This window comes from Dermacentor andersoni, chromosome 4, assembly GCF_023375885.2.
Source record: "Dermacentor andersoni chromosome 4, qqDerAnde1_hic_scaffold, whole genome shotgun sequence".
Classification (NCBI taxonomy): domain Eukaryota; kingdom Metazoa; phylum Arthropoda; class Arachnida; order Ixodida; family Ixodidae; genus Dermacentor; species Dermacentor andersoni.
Window position 1 is genome coordinate 57,037,869 of NC_092817.1, and position 18,258 is coordinate 57,056,126.

At 47.6% G+C, this 18,258-nt stretch overlaps 1 protein-coding gene across 6 annotated transcripts in view; it reads right to left on the minus strand.

Annotated features, from left to right (window-relative positions):
- Nucleotides 1-10,636: 10,636 nt before the first annotated feature.
- LOC126536120 (uncharacterized) overlaps nt 10,637-18,258 on the minus strand; it is a 44,214-nt gene continuing 36,592 nt past the window's right edge. For 5 of the 6 annotated variants that reach the window (XM_050182983.3, XM_055073807.2, XM_055073809.2 and 2 more), the window contains 3 exons: nt 17,952-18,059; nt 13,662-13,847; nt 10,637-12,880 (listed from right to left, as the gene is read on the minus strand). In XM_050182983.3, coding sequence (XP_050038940.2) covers nt 12,647-12,880; nt 13,662-13,847; nt 17,952-18,059 — 528 coding nt within the window. In that variant the 3' untranslated portion in view covers nt 10,637-12,646. The remainder of the gene's footprint in view (nt 12,881-13,661; nt 13,848-17,951; nt 18,060-18,258) is intronic. The other variant, XM_055073806.2, reaches the window with a different exon arrangement.

The following is an 18,258-nucleotide window of genomic DNA, read 5'->3' on the forward strand; positions in this document are numbered from 1 at the left end:
GTAGACATTATGAAGGCACTCTTTCCTCTGGTGCCTTTATATGTGATTTCTGTTATTATATGCGGAATGTCCGTTCCTTCTATGGATTTGTGACATATTGCCGTGATTTTCTTGTCCACCAATGTTGCGACCTTCCAGTTTTCACCTTCGGTATTGAAGGTTTCATATCCCTGTAATTTTGGGTTTGTTCCGGCTTCTTGTAATGCAGTGATAGCTGGTGACCTTTTTTGTGTCACCACCAGCTGCGACAGTTGTCCCATATTACGCCGGAACCCGCGGTAGTTCCACTGCCATATTTCGCACTCTTCGGAAGCGTGCTTTTGATGTTTAGGCATTGTATGTCGCCTGGGTCATGGCCGACAGGCCTGGCCTGTTGTATACTTTATCTGCTTTTTCTCTTATGCTACTGAAGTACTAAAGCGCCAAAGAGACGACACAAGAAGGGACACGGACAAGCGCTTTTGTGCCGTCTGTTTGGCGCTTTAGTACTTCAGTAACATGTACCAACTAGCCCACAGGCACGTACCCAAGGGGGGGCCTGGGGGGGCCCGGGCCTCCCCCGAAATCAAGTGGCATACCCCCTCACCACCCACGCCACCACTCCTCACACATTCCTAAAGCGCCGCCAGATCAATGTTGAGACTTGGCAGCTGTTCATCGGTCAGCATTATGCTGCCTTTTTCACTCCTTTTAGATGGCGGTAGTTATCGGCATCTCTTGTAATGTGAAGCACAGTTTTCTCATAGATTCCGCACCCGCGCGATTAACTCGAGATGCGTTCAGTTGTCACCATCTATTCAACCGTTGCGCGCATAGCTGTTGCTTTTGTTAGTTCAACCTTCTTTGTTTAGACTGATCCTGGGACCAGGAGAGGGATGCGGCTGTTACTCAGCTGGTCTGTACTCTCATGGAACGAGTTGCGGCGGGAGAAAACGCCAATTGCGTTTAACTTATCCCTTTGCTTCATTATTTCCTTGAGTTACGGCTCGCCGCGACGCTGGCAGATGCCCGGAACCATATACACGTGATATGGGTTAGATAAGGTGGGAAATAAAATAATGTGAGAGAGCGTCGATCATGAAACCCTGCAATAACCCTTAAGCCCATAAGCAAGATGAATGTCGCCCGTTACATCGTCTGCTTTTCCCTAATTGTATAGCACTTTTCGTGCAAAATTGGCAACTGGAAACAAAAATCGCAAGGAATTGAGAAATTAAGCGATCTACTAAGGGAGAGAGCCAAGGCAACAACCAAACTGCAAGCAAAAGCGAATAATAAAAAAGTTAACCGTTGTTTATGAGAATAGTTATGGATCAACATCTTTTTATTTAAAAAGGAAGTAGAGAAAACGCCGCTGGAAGTGGAGAACAATTACTTGTTTTGAATGACGCTTCTACAGTTATCGGTCGAACCGCCTCACGTAGCCACTTCTCTGCTGTGCTTATGTGGAGTACTGCGCTCACCTTTCGCGGTGAGCGCAGTACGTCTAGAATCGCAGATTCCTGCGCTCTACGCGGTTGTATGGGGCTGGCGGCCGCACAGCGTTACGCAACTCGCGGAACTGTCAAAACTGATCAACAAGGCGAAAATAACTGATATTCGAAACTATAACACGAGAAAGACTGAAGAAGCCGTAAAAAATGAACGCAGCCTGAAATCAGTAAAAAAGAAACCTGGCATAGGACAAACCATGATGTATGCACTAAAAGATAAGAAGGATAATATCATCAGCAATCTCGAAGGTATAGTAAAAGCAGCGGAAAAATTCTAAGCTGACCTGTATAGAGTACCCAGAGGAGTCACGATACCTCACTTAGAAACAGTAATGAACAGGATACAGAAACTCTCCTATAACTAGCGATGAGGTCAGAAGGGCCCTGCAAGACATGAAACGATGAAGAGCGGGAGGAGAAGGTGGAATAACAGTCGATTTAATCAAAGATGGAGGAGACATAATGCTTGGAAAACTGGCTGCTCTTTATACGAAGTGTCTATCGACTGCAAGGGTCCCAGAAAACTGGAAGAATGCAGACATTATACTAATCCACAAAAAAGGAGACGTTAAAGAATTGACAAATTATGGGACCATTAGCTTACTCCCAGTATTATATAAAATATTTACCAAAATAATCTCCAAACACTGGACTTTAGTCAACCAAGGGAACAGGCTGGCTTCAGGAAGGGATACTCTACAATGGATCACATCCATGTCATCAATCAGGTTATCGCGAAATCTGCAGAGTACAATAAGCCTCTCTATGTGACTTATATAGATTACGAAAAGGCATTTGATTCAGTAGAGATACCAGCAATCGTAGAGGCACTACGTAATCAAGGAGTACAGAACGCTTACGTAAAAAGCTTGGAAAATATTGCTACGTGCGTGTGGTATTTGTTTGTTTGAACGAGGCGCGTAGGCGCCATCACTCCAGAAAAGAGGAGGAAGAACGAACTGGGCTCGCGCTGTGAATCTAACCGGTAAGAGCTGCAACCGTTGTTGTAAATATAATCTGTAAATAGTTTCTCGTCTTACTGACTCGTCCTTCGCGTAAGAATATATACAGAGGTTCTACAGCTACCTTAATTCTACACAAGAAAAGCAGGGAGATACCTATAGAGAAAGGGGTCAGACAGGGAGACACAATTTCTCCAAAGCTATTCACTGCGTGCTTAGAAGAATTCAAGCTATTAAACTGGGAAGGCTTAGGAGTAAAGATCGACGGCAAATATCTCAGCAACCTTCGGTTTGCCGATGACATTGTTCTATTCAACAACAATGCAGACGAGTTACAACAAATGATTGGAGACCTTAACAGAGAGAGTGTAAGAGTGGGGTTGAATATTAATATGCAGAAGTTGAAGATAATGATAAATAGCCGGGCAAAGGAACAAGAGATCAGGATCGCCAGTCGGCCACTAGAGACTGTGAAGGAGTACGTTTACCTAGGTCAATTAATCACAGGGAACCCTGATCATGAGAAGGAAATTCACAGAAGAATAAAAAATAGGTTGGATCGCATACGGCAGACATTGCCAGCTCCTGACAGGAAGCTTACCATTATTATTGGAAAGTAAGGTGTGCAATCAGTGCATTTTGCCAGTGCTGACATATGGGGCAGAGACTTGAGAGCAAGTTAAGGGCCGCGCAAAGAGCGATCGAACGAAGATTGCTAGGCATAACGTTAAGAGAGAAAGAGAGCGGTTTGGATCAGAGAGCGAACGGGTATAGACGATATTCTAATTGACATCAAGAGGAAGAAATGTAGCTGGGCAGGTCATGTAATGCGCCGGTTAGATAACCGTTGGACCATTAGGGTTACAGAATGGGTACCGAGAGAAGGGAAACGCAATCGAGGACGACAAAACACTAGGCGGAGCGATGAAATTAGGAAATTCGCGGGCGCTAGTTGGAATCGGTTGGAGCAGGACAGGGGTAATTGAAGATCGCAGGGAGAGGCCTTCGTCCTGCAGTGGATATAAAACAGGCTGATGATGATGATGATGATGATGATGATGATGATGATGATGATGATGATGATGATGATGATGGAGGTGGTGGAGGTGGTGGGCCCCCCAGAAAAAAAATCCTGGGTACGTGCCTGCTAGCCCAACAAAAAGTTCTGCTGGAATTCTCTGATGCTGCTGCCTGTGGCATGTTTTCGCAACGCTTTCGTAAATTCTATTTGTTGTGCCTGGATTTTCTTGTCCAGAGCTTCTAGTTTTCGATCTACCTGAATCATCACCTACTCTGTGATTGTGGGTATAACTTCTTTTATGGTTTCTTTCAATATCGACAAGGTAATTACGGTGTCGCCTTCTAAATTCGGTTGTTTTCGTCCTTTCTGTCCTGTCTGGACTGGTTTAGGTTCTTGTTGTGGTTGCTGCGTTTGTTGCTTTTTCAATTGCCTATTTTCCCTTTCTAGGTCTCCTATTCGCACTCGCATTAGCTCTAGTTCGCGTTCTAGGCGTGTGAGTTGTGTTGTTTGGTGTGGGGGTTGGGAGGCGATTGCTGCCCAGCTCACCTTGTTTTTGCCTTCCTTGTTCAGCGTCTTCTTGCTCTTCTGCAAACATCGATAAATAAAAGAAAGTTTTACGATAATTCATAGGGCCAGCGTACTACTGTTCAAAGCCAGGTCAGGATGCCTTAGAACAAGGTGTTATTTAGGATAAATGTGGTCGACGAGGACAACACTTCCGTTGCGTGTGGAGACAGCGCGGAAACCATGGGACAGATTTTGCTACCGTGTCGTGGCATCCATCCAGCGGTCAATGAGGATGTAGTGACCCTGCTCGAGGCAATGTGTTTCAGGGACAGTAAAGAAAAGCTTAATGGATTGTCGGGGGAAAATAGTGAAAAACGACTGGAGTACTGGTGGCGCCAATTCAAGGAACACAAAACATAGATCTTAGAACAAGTGATTTCTTTCAGGATCAACAGTTCGTTAGCACTGTACCGTATACGCTGGACCTGTAAATTGAAAAAGGGCGCTGAAGAAAGGTAAACGTGACGAGTTTAGAAGGGGACGCTCATAGTATCCACCTATCATCCATCCAGCGTAGGCGCTGCCGAGCTCGAGGTCGTGGATTCGATCCCGGCCGCGGCGCCCGCGTTTCGATCGGGCCAAAATGCAAGAACACTCGTGGGCTTAGATTTAGGTGCACCGTAAAGAGCCCCATGTGGGGAAAGCTAAGCCGGATTCCCTCACTACACCCTTAAAACAGTTGCACCCTTTGGGGTGTATATTTGTCCTACAACAATAGTCATCTGCCTTGCTTGTGCTTCCTTTCTTGAAAATGCTGCGCTGGCTACTTTCCTGTCGAGAATGCTATGACACGCTGATAACGTGCATGCCGTTCGTGATTTGGAAGTACCGGGCTCGCGCCCTTAAAGAAAGGAAGAAAGGAAAAGCGGGCAGGACAGGTGGCGATTATTGTTGTGGAACAAGTTGCGCCCCTAGGAGGGGGGGGGGGGGGGGGTATAAACTTTTTAAGAGTGTACGGCCCGCAAAATACCAATTTCATTTCCTTCCTTTTTTATTTCTTTTTTTGGAAGTCGAAGAAAGCGCAAAGTGATGTGAACTTTGCCTTACTTCGACGTTGGAGGAAGGGAAAGGTGACAGCTTGAAAGTATTGTTCCCTGAACAACAACAACAACAACAACAACGGCTAGGAGATTCAGCAGTACAGTCACTTGTTAAACTAAAGGACTTAAGTACCTATTACCTACATTTTTATATCAACACGCGCAAGTTCTAACTAATGTGGAAGAATGTATGTTAACGTCTCATTTCGAAAATGTTGTAAAACCTTATTTTTTGTCCTGTACACCTGCACAGAATACGTATATGACCTCAAGCACCATGTGGTTTACGATGTATGTAAAAAAGATACATTTTTGTGTGTTAATCATTGTCACAAAATTTTGCTGTGCCAAACTTTTTTCCCATACATTGCATCCACTATCTGATGTTCAATTTCTTATAGAATGTTCACGCTACAGCTGAACAGTGCATGGGTGGTAGGGCCATTGCCAGGCAGTCTCTTCTGCCTTTAGCCGTACCTTCCCCTGACCTGTAATGTGTCAGAAACAATAAAATGGCATATATGACATAAAGATTATATATCCAGCAATCACGCACGCCCATTCAGCCACCAGCCCGTACCTCTAAAGTTGAGCAGACGATGTGTCCTTCTCTTATAACAGAAAAAAAAACTTCATAAGCCGATCGAGAAAAATAAAAGTAAACGTTTTCAAATGGCATCCGATCAATATACCTAAATTTATTTTCCACTCGTAGTCTGCATCTAAGCTAAGTCAAAAACAACACAGGCGTCGTAACTTTGGTAGCTATATAGCCTTTTACCTACTGCCTAACCATAAGCGCATGACATTCCATCTCGAATACAGCGCTGCTACGATTTCGCAAGGAACGAGGACAGGTAAACAGGAGACGAAATGCCGTTCGTGTAGGTTTCGCAGCTCTGTCAGCGTATCATTACAGGTCTGCGGGATTTTTTCGAGATGTGCATGGGCGATCTCTCGGTTACATTGCAGAAATTTTTTTTTAAAAAAAGTGAACAATTTCTTATCGATACGCGATGACGGTGCCTATGAAGAGCTGGTCATTCAGCATGAACGAATGCGCTAGCAGGATTTTTTTGCGACATTTGTTGTTCACGGGCTTCAAGGATATAGCGAGGGAGGTGTCTGTATCAGATGGCGCGTGCGTCACGAATATTACGTGTCGCATACACGGTGTCAGGAATGGGGGCTCAATCCCATCGCTCGTAACCCGTTGTCAACATTGGAGTCCGGCATGAATTCGAAGGTAGCTGGCCCATGCCGTCGTCCAACTTATCCACGCTGAGGACGTTGATGAAGGGAAGGACTGCTTCTCATCGAGAACGAGGAATATGGGTTTATTTACAGTATTTACATGCAGTTCATCAGTCTAGCATGACTGCGAGAGAAAGTACGTCAGTCTAACACGACTGCTTGAGGGAGTCTCTCAGGCTAACCTGACTGCTTAAGAAAGTGTTTTAGTCTAACATGACTGCTTAAGAAAGTGTCTCGAGCATCCGCACAACAGCGGTTTATAAACACTCGGTCCCCCCTTGATTTCAATGGGACGGAAACGTTCGTCCAGTCATGGTAAACACGCCGCCTATCCGGGGCACGCACGCACGCACGCACGCACACGCACACGTACACACACACACACACACACACACACACACACACACAGGTTCACGGTCCGGTCCGGAACCGACATCACACGAATTTCGTAGAACTCGGAGCTGCCCCTCGCAGCGCCCCCGGGTAGCCATTGTCCTGCGTCTTGGTCGGCGTGTGGGAAGGGGTCCCCGACGACGACGTTCCGCGGCGACTCCCCCGCTCGCGGCCGAACCGGTTGGCGGTGTCCTGTTGCGGCACAAAGCCTCCTTCGTCGAACTCATTCAGTCACAACGGCGACGAGGCTAGAACGTAACGGTGTCGTTCCTTGAAAGTTGACGCCGCCGTCGTCGCAACTGGCTGGCAACACTTGCACCTCAGCTGGGCCGTTCTTAACAACGGCCGGACTGCAGGATGTAGGCGCGCGCGAGCGCTTCAGTGCGGCCGTGGTTGCATGTTCCCGAATGCACGCGAGCACTAGGGTTAATAATTTGAGACGTATACGTTGAGACACGTATAGCTGGCGAATGAACTCTACACGGCGCATCAGATTATGGCCGATGACTGCGTTGGCCGCTATCGTTGCGATTCGAGTGCTGCTTAATTTGTCGTATTGGCCAGAAGTTCGCCCAATAAAGAGCTAGACTATTAACTCGTACTTTTGGCAGTGTTTGGTTCTTCTCTGAAGGAGACAATGCACAGCGTACCAATTAAGCTTGGCTTCATGTTTTCCACGATTGACCCTGCAAAGGGAGTGCGCGCCCAGTAGCTCCAACGAACGACCAATGTGCGGTTGGGTTGTGTGACCATCTCGGTTGTCTCGAAAAAAGAAAAAGTTGAAATTTTCAAGCTGAAATCGGCATTCTAGCTCTCAAGGCGTCAACTTGGAATCACGCCGGGCGACTCCTGAACTTTGACCTGCGAATACGGTGGCGCAGTGACAATTTTATGCTGCGCGCTGACGGTAAGACAATTCAGTGCATTTTTGTTGGCTTTCGTGGTCGCACCTTCATTACCGTCTGTTCAGGCGTACAGAAACACAGGGAAAGCTGGGTGCTCGTAGCCGCCATCGCCATTGCAGGTACCACGAACGGTCACTGGCCTCTGGGTAGTGTCCACGTGCCCCGCAAGTACTGCCAAACGCGCTTGCGATTCTTGATAAAGCGGTGCTCGTTCCCATTGTGCTTACCCGACCGACCGGATACAGTTGCTATCACGAGGTGTCTGCAATGCATGCGCGCATACCGAAACAATTGCCTTGAGGCACGCGGCGCTTGCGCCAATCGGCCAACGACACGGCATAGGCGAGCGAACGGCGCCAGTGCATGGGCTCTATAACGTAAAACTATTCCAAACTTTTCTATTCCAATTCTGCTATCAGCCCTCCACGATTGGTCAAAAACTTTTTTCAACCACCCCCACTTCACCTGTCTGTCACGCGACGTCACGAAAACCGCGATACCTCCCCATCTGATATGATGTGTACCCACTGATTATGCATGATTTGACAGAAAAAAGAAAAACAGTTATTTCTGATTCGACCCCTTTTCGCCATTAGCCCTCGGCTATTGGTAAAAAGTTTTCCGGCTGCACCCACTTCACCTGCCTGTCACGCGACGTCACAAAACCGCAAGAACTCACCGCGTCAAAGTGACGTGTACGCGATAAAGATGCATTAATATGCCGAACAAAACTGAATTTTCTTCGGAATAGCCGCAGGCTGCCCCGTTCCGAAAGGAATAGAAGATGGCTGCCGCCGATCGCTCAGACGCTGGCTACTCGCACCTGCCGGAGAGCATGCGTGGTTCTTGCGTGGCCGTGTAACGTTTTCGAGCACTTTCGGCACGTTTACCCCCTCATTCTGCGAACTCTTCTTTGCTGAGGGTCCGTTTTAGCGTCATTCTTGAGCTTCCGTTGCATGCCGCCGCGATTTTCGACCAGCCACCGCAAGCTAAGTAAGGGAAAGCCGACCAATCGTAGACGCCGGCACCACCCTCTTCATCCGGTAATCGACTTTCAGTACAGTGGCTCGGCCCCATCGAATCCCTCTCCACTTGAGCGTTCTCCTCGCCTCTTGTCAGCCAATAAGATACGACAAGCCGCTCAGTGTAGGCAATGTTATTCGTTTTTCAAGCAAACAAAAGGGACCTCCTATGAACGAGGAGAGCGTTCGATTGGTCGGTTCACACAACCCTGCGGGTGACCGCCCGGTACTTGCGTTGGTGGTTACGCAAATTTGACGTCAGGATATTGGAATAGAAACATATTGGAATAGTTTTACGTTATAGGGCCCCATATGTGCGCTTTCTGCGGTGTTGCTTTGGAGGGTAACTGAAAAGTACACAAACGACTCGTGTGTCCAGGTTTCCACGCATTTCTGCTGCCACAGTGAACAATAGGGTATAGAGTCGACAAGTTTTCATGCCTATTTCTGGCGCTTTCTTCATATTTTTTTTTGCTTTGCTTACTAAATTATTTAATGCATATTGTCTGAGCTGGTGCACCTGCGATTTTCTTAAAGAAGAAAAAGTTAACAGATGGCGATTATGTGTTGTCCACTCTCAAATGGAATATCCAAATGGTACAATAGAGCTAATGTAACAGCAACTGTTGCTATAGATGAACAAGGGACGCCTCAGCCTGAAGGAGCATTTCTAAAAGGGAACTTAACGACCAATTGCAACGAAATTTGAGTTGGGCTATATTGCCAATAAATGCCTAGCGTATACTCTCAATGTAATCTTCGCAACGCCGCAAGGGTTGATAATTGTCTAATTTTGTTATTAGCAGCTATTAAATAACGCCTATGCAGACGACGCGTGCGCCTGGCAGCAAAGCGGTAGCGATGCGTATATGGCGAGTATTGAACGGTACGCAACTGTCGATTCCTCAGTTGCGCCATGTTGCGCCTAGGCAGTCAGGCGCATTGCTCGCTCATCGTTTGCGAGTCGACGGGAGTCTCTCTAGGCGTGCGTTCTCCTTGTTGCGCTCGTGATTTCAGCTGTTGCAAGAATGGAGACGCGTTGCGTGGTCGTCGGGTGCTCGAATACATACTCGAGCACGAGGAATGCCTCTGCAGTACACAACGCTGAGTAGAGGAAGGCCGAACACATCTATCCTGTCCTGGCTTTCAGAGCGAAAGCGTGCACCGCGGCGCAGCAGGCAAGTGCGACACGGCTCAGCTAACGCGCACAAAGCATGTACACTGCAGTTGACGAAGCTGCGCAAGCTGCCACGGCGAAGGCAGCTTGTGACGTGGGGAGTGACGTCACTAACCTTTCGTATATAAAAGAACAAGCCTAGTAACTGATTTCATTGTTGTTGCAGCACCGCTATGTGTAGGTAACGCATAGTTAGGACTCCAGGGGAGCAGCATGAATAAGAGGAGCGGCAAGGAGAAAGATAAATGGCCATACGACCAGCGGCGGCGTGCCGTCAAGGTTACCATTATTCCCATTGCTCTAAATAACCATTACTACCATTACTCTAAAGCAATAAAGCATTGCATACCCCCCTCAGCAGTTGTAGTGGTGGTTTTCAACAGCTTCGCTGGACATCCACTTTCGCATGCAGGGCTGAGATGATCACTCAATATTTTACGGTGCCTTTTTGTCGTTAGCGAATTTCATGACTTCGATTTGCGCGATGTATACGAGCTTCCACACCACGACATCGCGTCGATATTCCACAGATTACGCGTTTAGCCCAAACCGAGCTCCACGGGCAATGATTAAACAGGCTCGTGGATTCGGAGAGTGAACTGCGAACTCGTGTCTTCGAGTATCCACTTGTGGTTGCTCCTTGGAGGGCTCGGCTTCCTGCAAGCCACCGAACGTCCTGCATGCGCGCCACACGTTATCGTGCCCCAAGATGTCTTGAGCACTTTCTCTCCTGTTCTCCCCCATTCCCCCCCCCCCCCCCCCCCGACTAAGATTATATAGAGCATGCATGGGCCATATCGACTGTAGTAAGTGAACGTCACGCTTCTCTCTTATCGCTGTGAGCGTGAAGGCTGCCTGATAGCTCCCGATCAACAACTTTGTTGCAAGTGCTATAGAATACATGCGTGCTTGTGCCATGTTTGAGACATACCGCCGTGATCTGAAGCCGTATGTTTTGAGCGGCTGTAGCACCGCTTCAAGTGGTTGGGGCTTCCCTCTATATACGCGCTGTAGCTGATATAGAAGGTGCACGTATATTATATTTCTTTTTGTATTCGTGTTCTTTGAGCAGAACGTCTTCTAAACCGCGGAAAAAGAAAATGCGTGCGTACACGTTAAGACTTGTCAGCGGTTGCTTTCTTTTTTCTCTTTTTTCTTCTTAAGAATCGGAAAGGCGGCGATGAAATTGGCCACAGAATCATGCAATTGAGGCGCTTGTTTTGAGAACACAACGCCACCCCTTTGAGAGAGTATAAATTGCTTTTGGTATGACTAAGAAGGAAATTACTGGGCTCTTATACACAAGAACGATCGTGCACTGTTCGCGAGGACAGGTGCCAGCCAATCGTGATGACGGAACTGTCATTAACGAAGGCGGGCAGCCAATGGTAAACAGCCCTTGCAACCGAAAAGCATATTGAATTCGGCCCTCGAGAACTACGTAGCTATGTTTGCAGGTGTATAAGCTAACAGGGTAAGTGTCGATAAATATGGCAAGACGCCTTCTTGCTCGTCGTCCTCTGGCTCATCTTAAGGCTTGCATGCGTTGTGATAAGTGTGACCTCTTGGAAATTTGGACATACCTAATAAATATTGCCACAAGAACGTCTGAAGCCACAAGGCACGAAGACTAGACGAATCCATGTACTACCCATTCTCATAATGGTTGGACGATGGTAGGGCCAGAGTAGTGACCTTGGTCAGAAAACTGTTTGGCTGACGCCGCTATAAATATTTCGATCCTGTCACAATCACCTTGAAACTGAGAATAGACGGCGTTTGCTCGCGTCGCTGCAATTTGCTTAGCTGCCTATAGTCCATAATCTGCATCATCTTTTCCTCGACAGTATACGGGGATATTCTTGTACACAGCGTCCAAGTAAAGTCCACGGATAAAAACTAATAAATCTTATATGATGGCGCACCTTGTGGAGTGCCATTAGACAGCGTTTTTATTTGCTTTTCGAAATGTATTCAGCATAGCAGCTTGTATAGTACCACAATATGGCGAGCGCACTATCGCAAAGTGGGCGAATTTGAGGAAATCAAGTCACAGCCATGCGTATTCAGACTCACAATTTAAGTTCGATTGACAGTAGCCAAGAAGAGCATTATTCCTTATAAAATATATTACCTCTCAAAATTCGCAATCGTCTAGTCGAGCAGTGGACGAATGGGTTGCTCACACGATCTTAACAGGCGTCTTGCAATTAATTTCCCTCTATAGCTTTGACCAGTTGACCACTTACAACTTCTCATGCAGGGAATGAGCGAGTATATCATAGCAGTTTTCATACAGATTAAGATGAGTCACGCAACAGTGATGACAATCCCATCGTGGATATATAGATACGGCGGTAGGTATACAGTTTGCGGTTGTTCGAACCACGGTCGCCACCCCATTTACCCAGGTAAAGCTTTTAGCATAAGAACTGAGGCGACATACATTTCAGTTCGAGCCATTTATACGGTCAGCATGCAGGCAGTAAACAACTGCCACAATTCAGATTCGAGATTCAAAATTATTAGCCCTGTTTCGTTTCAACAGCCGAGCTACAGGGCTATTCGAAGTCTTCGCTATCCAAACTAAAACATGTAACGCGAACGCTTACGGCTGCTCCTTTTTCGAACGCTACGTCGTTATGCATTAATGTGAACACTACGTCGTTCCACTATTTCCGATTCAACGCTGAAGTCTCTATATGTATTCGACAAGGCTTCGTCATGGCTCGTGATGTCTAAAGTGGGCGAGTGTATATTTGGCCGCTTGGTGGGAATGTATGTACATGTATATGTGCGTGGGCAGGCACAGCTAGGCGGGGACCTCCGAGTGCTCCGAGCCTTCGTCGTGCTCCTCGTAGATGTGCTTGAGGCCCGACGCGTAGTAGAGGAGGACCAGGTTGAGGCCCTTGAGCCGCTGTTCGCTCTGTTCTAACGATGGGCGCAGCGCCTGGCGCGCAGCCTCGTCCGGGGCTTTCGTGAGCTGCTCTTCTAGCTTGTCCTTGCGCTGGCGCTCCGCCTCGAAGGAGATCTTCACCCGCTGGTACTGCAAGGCCAAGGAAAAAAAAGCCCGGAGTGCGATACCATTGGCGCGCTTTGCAAATGGCAGAACGGTTATCCGTGAATATAATCGATAGTACGTCTGTTGTATACCGACTCTTCGTAAACTCGCTCGTAACGGTAAAGCAGGTACTAATCATGTACCTTCAACGTATGCATGCACGGTGTCCTGGATGTCATGCACCAAGATAAAGAGGAAATCCGCGAAGCTTTTTATTCGTGCAGGCGTAAACAAGTGTACGTTGTCGACAGCCAACGGAAGCAGAATTTCTCTGTTCCCGCAATTAAGCAGATTGCATTATAGTTAACTATATAATTATATAAAATTTTTATTCTTTATTTACGGCAAATATGTCAATACCAAGTTTTAGAGCACGTTTGAAAACATCAGTTCCTGTTGTTTGTGGCGCGCTATTTCTAGAGCTTGTGCTTATTTACCCGCGTTTTAAAGAAAGTCCATTGTTAAATCTTCGTTTCTGTTGCTGCCATGTTTGCAGGAAATAGCAACAACAACAACGACGGCGAAGACGACGACGACGACGGCGATTAAAGAACGCTGATCCGTCGTCCCGCTTCTGATGCATGCTAACGAGGATGATTTATATGGGTGTACATGAGCCCAATACAGATTAGTCTGCGTCTGACGAACACTGTCCTTTTGCACGCTGTTATAACGGCCCTTTCTCAACTGGCTGCCTATGGGTTCGCCACAGCGACCGCTTATAGTTGAAAACAGGCAAAAAAAGCCTCGAGGCTGTCTCGCTTACGACGTTTCTGATGCGCTCCATGCGCGCCTGTGGCTCCAGATCGCTGTGCATGTGTTTGGCGGCGGTGACAGCCTTGGTGAAGAGCTGCATGCCGAACCCGCGGTGCGACAGGTTACGCAGCACTTCTTCCAACCGGCTCCCGTTGTCGGTCATCTCGAGCTGCTTGAAGAAGTCGTCTTCGTACTGCTAAATTAAAAGGCAAGGCGCGCGCGACAACCGAATACATTGAAAGAAACCAAGGAAGCAAATTTTTCGTTGCTTACATAACCCCGTGCAAAGTCAACAGAGAGTGAAGTAAAAAAAAATTCACTGACGATTACCACACTCCCTAATGCGAAATTTGAGCGCAGCTCTATATGTGTTTTCATTTCGCGATATATTGTGGCGCGGACATTCTGTCTCGTGCGGCGCTTTGCAAACAAAGCAAAGTGTGGCGCGACTGCCTCGCTAATCCGAAGATCGCGACGCGTGGCCACGATGCACAGCAGCCGCCGCAGACAGACCTCTGCTCACACATGCAGCGCTTCGTTTCCATATACGGTATCGATGGACGCGCTCGCCGTATTCCTTAACCTTATCGCTGACGTCATCGTTGAACAGACGAGGCGCGCTACTCTCACGCTTTCGCCATGCCCTCCTCCTCCGCTTTCCGCCTCATGGCTCCGCAGCACCCTCCTCCTACACTTTGCTCCTCGCGCTCTCTTCACTTTCGCCGTCTTTCATCCCCAGTTGCGCTTAGCGTTCGCTCTTTCATCCTTCGTTCTCTCGGTTACGCCGAGGGACGCTGAGGGACGCCGACGCTCAATGCAGGAACGGGCGCCTAAAAAGAAGTCAAAGGTCAAAAAGGAAGACGCCGACCACAAGACGTTTCGGCGCCCATACGGGAGCTCCCGTGCAAGTACCAATTGCTTGTTCTTTTGATGGAAATGTAGGATGTTGGAAAGGGGAAATGAAACTTGCGCGAAAAGACAACTTGCCGTCGATGAGAGTCCGACCTACGCCTTCCGCATTGCGCATGCTATAATTCTAGCATCGAGAGACAGCGGCAGCCGTCCCTCCGTCGACTTTCTTATGTATTTGTGTATGCGTGCTAGATCTAGCCCTGAGACAGTGTGTTAGCTAGCGCCACTATCAGTCATGCGGCAGGATGTAGAACATCCCTTAAACAGCAAGCTTCTGCATTTTACTGAAAGTAACAGTTAATTTTTCCCTGCGCTTTCATCGGCTTCACTTTCTGTTGGCTTCATGCGAAAAAGCATCGTGCTCGAGCCTGTCAGGTCGGTGATGTCCCTACAGAGCGACGCAGAAATCAAAACAGGACACGTAACCAACATGACGTGCACTTTCCTCACGCTGATATACGTCGCGTTTGTGCGGCCCAGCAGACCTCTATTACGTGCGTGCGCCCTGGCGCACACAAATGCACTATTACGTTCTGATGCAGCTGCTATGGCGTTCCACTGCACGTTGCCGCAGGGCCATGAGCTCCTTTCGATTCCCAGGGGCGGCGTTAGTATGCGAAGTTCTGCACTAAAATAGAAAGTTGGGCGACTTGGTGCGCATTTATTTTCTCGTAGATTTTAGCATGAAAAATCGACAAGGGCACAAAAAAGAAAGGAACACAAGCGCTGTCCTCGTGTCATGTGCTTGTGTCCGTCTGTTCCTTCTTTCTGACGATTGTGCGTGCTAAAATCTACCAGAAAACGAAGTTATTCTTCGCCATATGAGGGCGAAACTGGGGAGTCTACCTGACGAGGGTGACATGATGTCAGCGACTCGATGATGACGACAGCGTAACGGAAAGGGTGGACGCACGGACACAGCAGACCCAGCTTCGGGCGTTTACTGTTGTACTAAAAGCGGTCGTGTAATGTTTTTTGGGCCGCACGACGGCGTAGTTCACAACACACTGTAAGTGCTCTACTGCAAATAGCCCCCATATTCTTCTGTTTACTGTTATGTCTGTTTAGCTCACTCACTCTATCTACTCTCTCGTGTGTTGTCCACATTTTACCCCATTACTTCCATCCATGCTTGCCGATGTTCAGGTGTCCGCCGGTTGCTAGACAGTTACGGTGTGCCAAGCACAATTCTGATCTCTATTTCGTTTATTTCGAAACAGCGAACAAACATAAATAGCGCAGTTTCAGAATTAAAGTTGACGCAAAACCAGACGCAAGATTGCCCCAAGGCGAGACAGGTCTGGGCCTTGTGAATGAGCAGTGTCCATCGCAAGGATCGCACCAAGACTGTGGCATGTATTGGCATAAACGAGGGCTGTCTCTGGATTTTACCTAGTTCACTTTACGAACCACCTGCCCACTCATTTTATCCTACAAAGCGGCTATAGGCGTAGGCAGTCGTGTAACATATATGTTGCTTATTGCTTCCTCCATGTTCACGTATTACAGTATATGTATACATAACATATAGTATGTATCTAATCTTAGCGTCTCCGCTGTATGAAGGCTACTCTCGCACTTACCCATCTATCATCTCAGAGAAAGCGTCATCTTTGAACTGTTCCTCAATATATCCATTGTTTTCTACGTGAGCAGCTATTCATATGTCCGCAATACACATTCAGTCGCAAGACAGGGCTCCTTAGCTATGCAACGCAAGTAATGCCTTTTATTGCGATAGCAATTATGTAGACCATGCAGGCGAATTTTCGCCGTCGGCGTTGTCGTGATATTCCGTACAAACTCCATGTGCGATAACGTCGCGGCCGGGCTCCGTATGCTGTACGTGCAAGCGAAAGCTTGCGAGGGTGAGTCGAGAAGGATAGGGGCTCGCTGCGACGGTGTCTTTCGCGCTCGCGAGGGAGGAAGGCGGGAAGGGTGGGCGCTGTCTTCTCACGCGCACAACGGGGGATCAGGGAGGTGTCGGCGCGTCAGGAGGGGAGGGGAGAGGGGGCAGGCTAGTGCGCATCTCCTCTTTTAGGGCCGATTCACGCTCGAGCCGCCCATCGCCGCAAGCCGCACCGCACGCGTGCGGTCGCGCGGAAGATTGCACGTATCAAACACATGTGCACAAATTTCGGTTTACAATGTGTAAGGTATACACTGTGTACACAATGTAAACGGTAATTTGTGCACAAATGCTGGATACGTGCAAGTTTTCGCGCAAGCGTGCGGTGCGGCGTGCGGCGATGGGCGGCTCGAGCGTAAATCGGCCCTTACTCTAGCTGCGGCGGCCGCGCGCGTCCTCTCTTGGAGGCAATCTGCGCTGGGTTCGAAGTCTAGCCGACCTCAGATAGCTGATGGCTTCGTGCGCGTTGTGTTAACGCGCACCTCTCTCTCTCTCTCTCTCTCTCTCTCTATATATATATATATATATATATATATATATATATATATATATATATATATATATATATATATATAAAAGCGGGAGGCGGCATGAAGAGGAATTCGCTCGACCAGCTCTGCTGCCACTTTTCATCACGCCAGCGTTCTGACAGCGAGCGGTCATCGAGCGTGATGTATCCGCGGTTGCCTGTGCGCGCGTGATAACATGCTTGATAATTTAGTTTGAGAAATTTTACAACAGTTTACGCAGCTGACAAAACGAATAACCTTACTTCGTATATCTGTCTAACAATTTGCTGTCGGCAATCAGTGCTTCGCCTGTCGAGTCAAACTACGAATTTTTCCATTCATTTCTGCTTCGCATATCGCAGGAATGGAACAGACTTCCCGCGGACGTCTGTATTAGTGATAACCGCTACTTCAGTGAAGCTGTAGCTTAGATTGTGTACAAATGGAGCTCCTCTGCATAACTTACGTACACGTACTGTTTTCTGTTCATTTGTTTTATACCAGGAACTCACTCTCCTCTGTAATACCAATCGGCTTTGCGAGTGCGATAAATAAATAAATAAATAAATAAATAAATAAATAAATAAATAAATAAATAAATAAATAAATAAATAAACCCTTTCTCACAGCATAGGGACCGCCAATCTACTTCTAAATGTTAAATTAAGCCATACGTAATGTACTTTGCCGAACCATGCGACAATTGCAATACATTCGCTAGTTTTCAGGGGCCGAATTCACAGATCTCTTCGCATGTAAGTGCTCTTTGCCAGTGGCTGGCCACTTTCACTAATAATATGTCCGGCATCGGGAGTGGCTGGATTTTGCTGTTACGATCAATTCCATTAAAAGAGCTTTTTGGGAATACGTGTACAGGTGGGCGTTCCTGTTGCCCGCGGGCAAGAGAAATTGCTCAATAGCTTTGGAGCCCAAACACGTACGCGCACGACTACGTGGCATGCAAGCTCACCGTTTGCAAAGGCTGCACTGTCGTCACCGTTTTTGTCTTCGGAACGAATGACTGGGCGGGCCTTTGGGCCTTGACTACGTTGGCCAGTAGTCGCATCTCCTGTTCTTCCTGCGTGGTGGCGCATCGAGCAGTGAATGCCTGATTATAATGATGATAATGATGATCATAATCATAATAATAATCATCATAATTTTTATTTTCACCCCTGGATACACAAGGTGAAAAAGGGAGAGCTGGAAAAAAGCCAAAATTTATTCGGCTTGACAGAGCTCCGGTCTCCCAGACAGGCACGGTAGCGGCTGGTGTA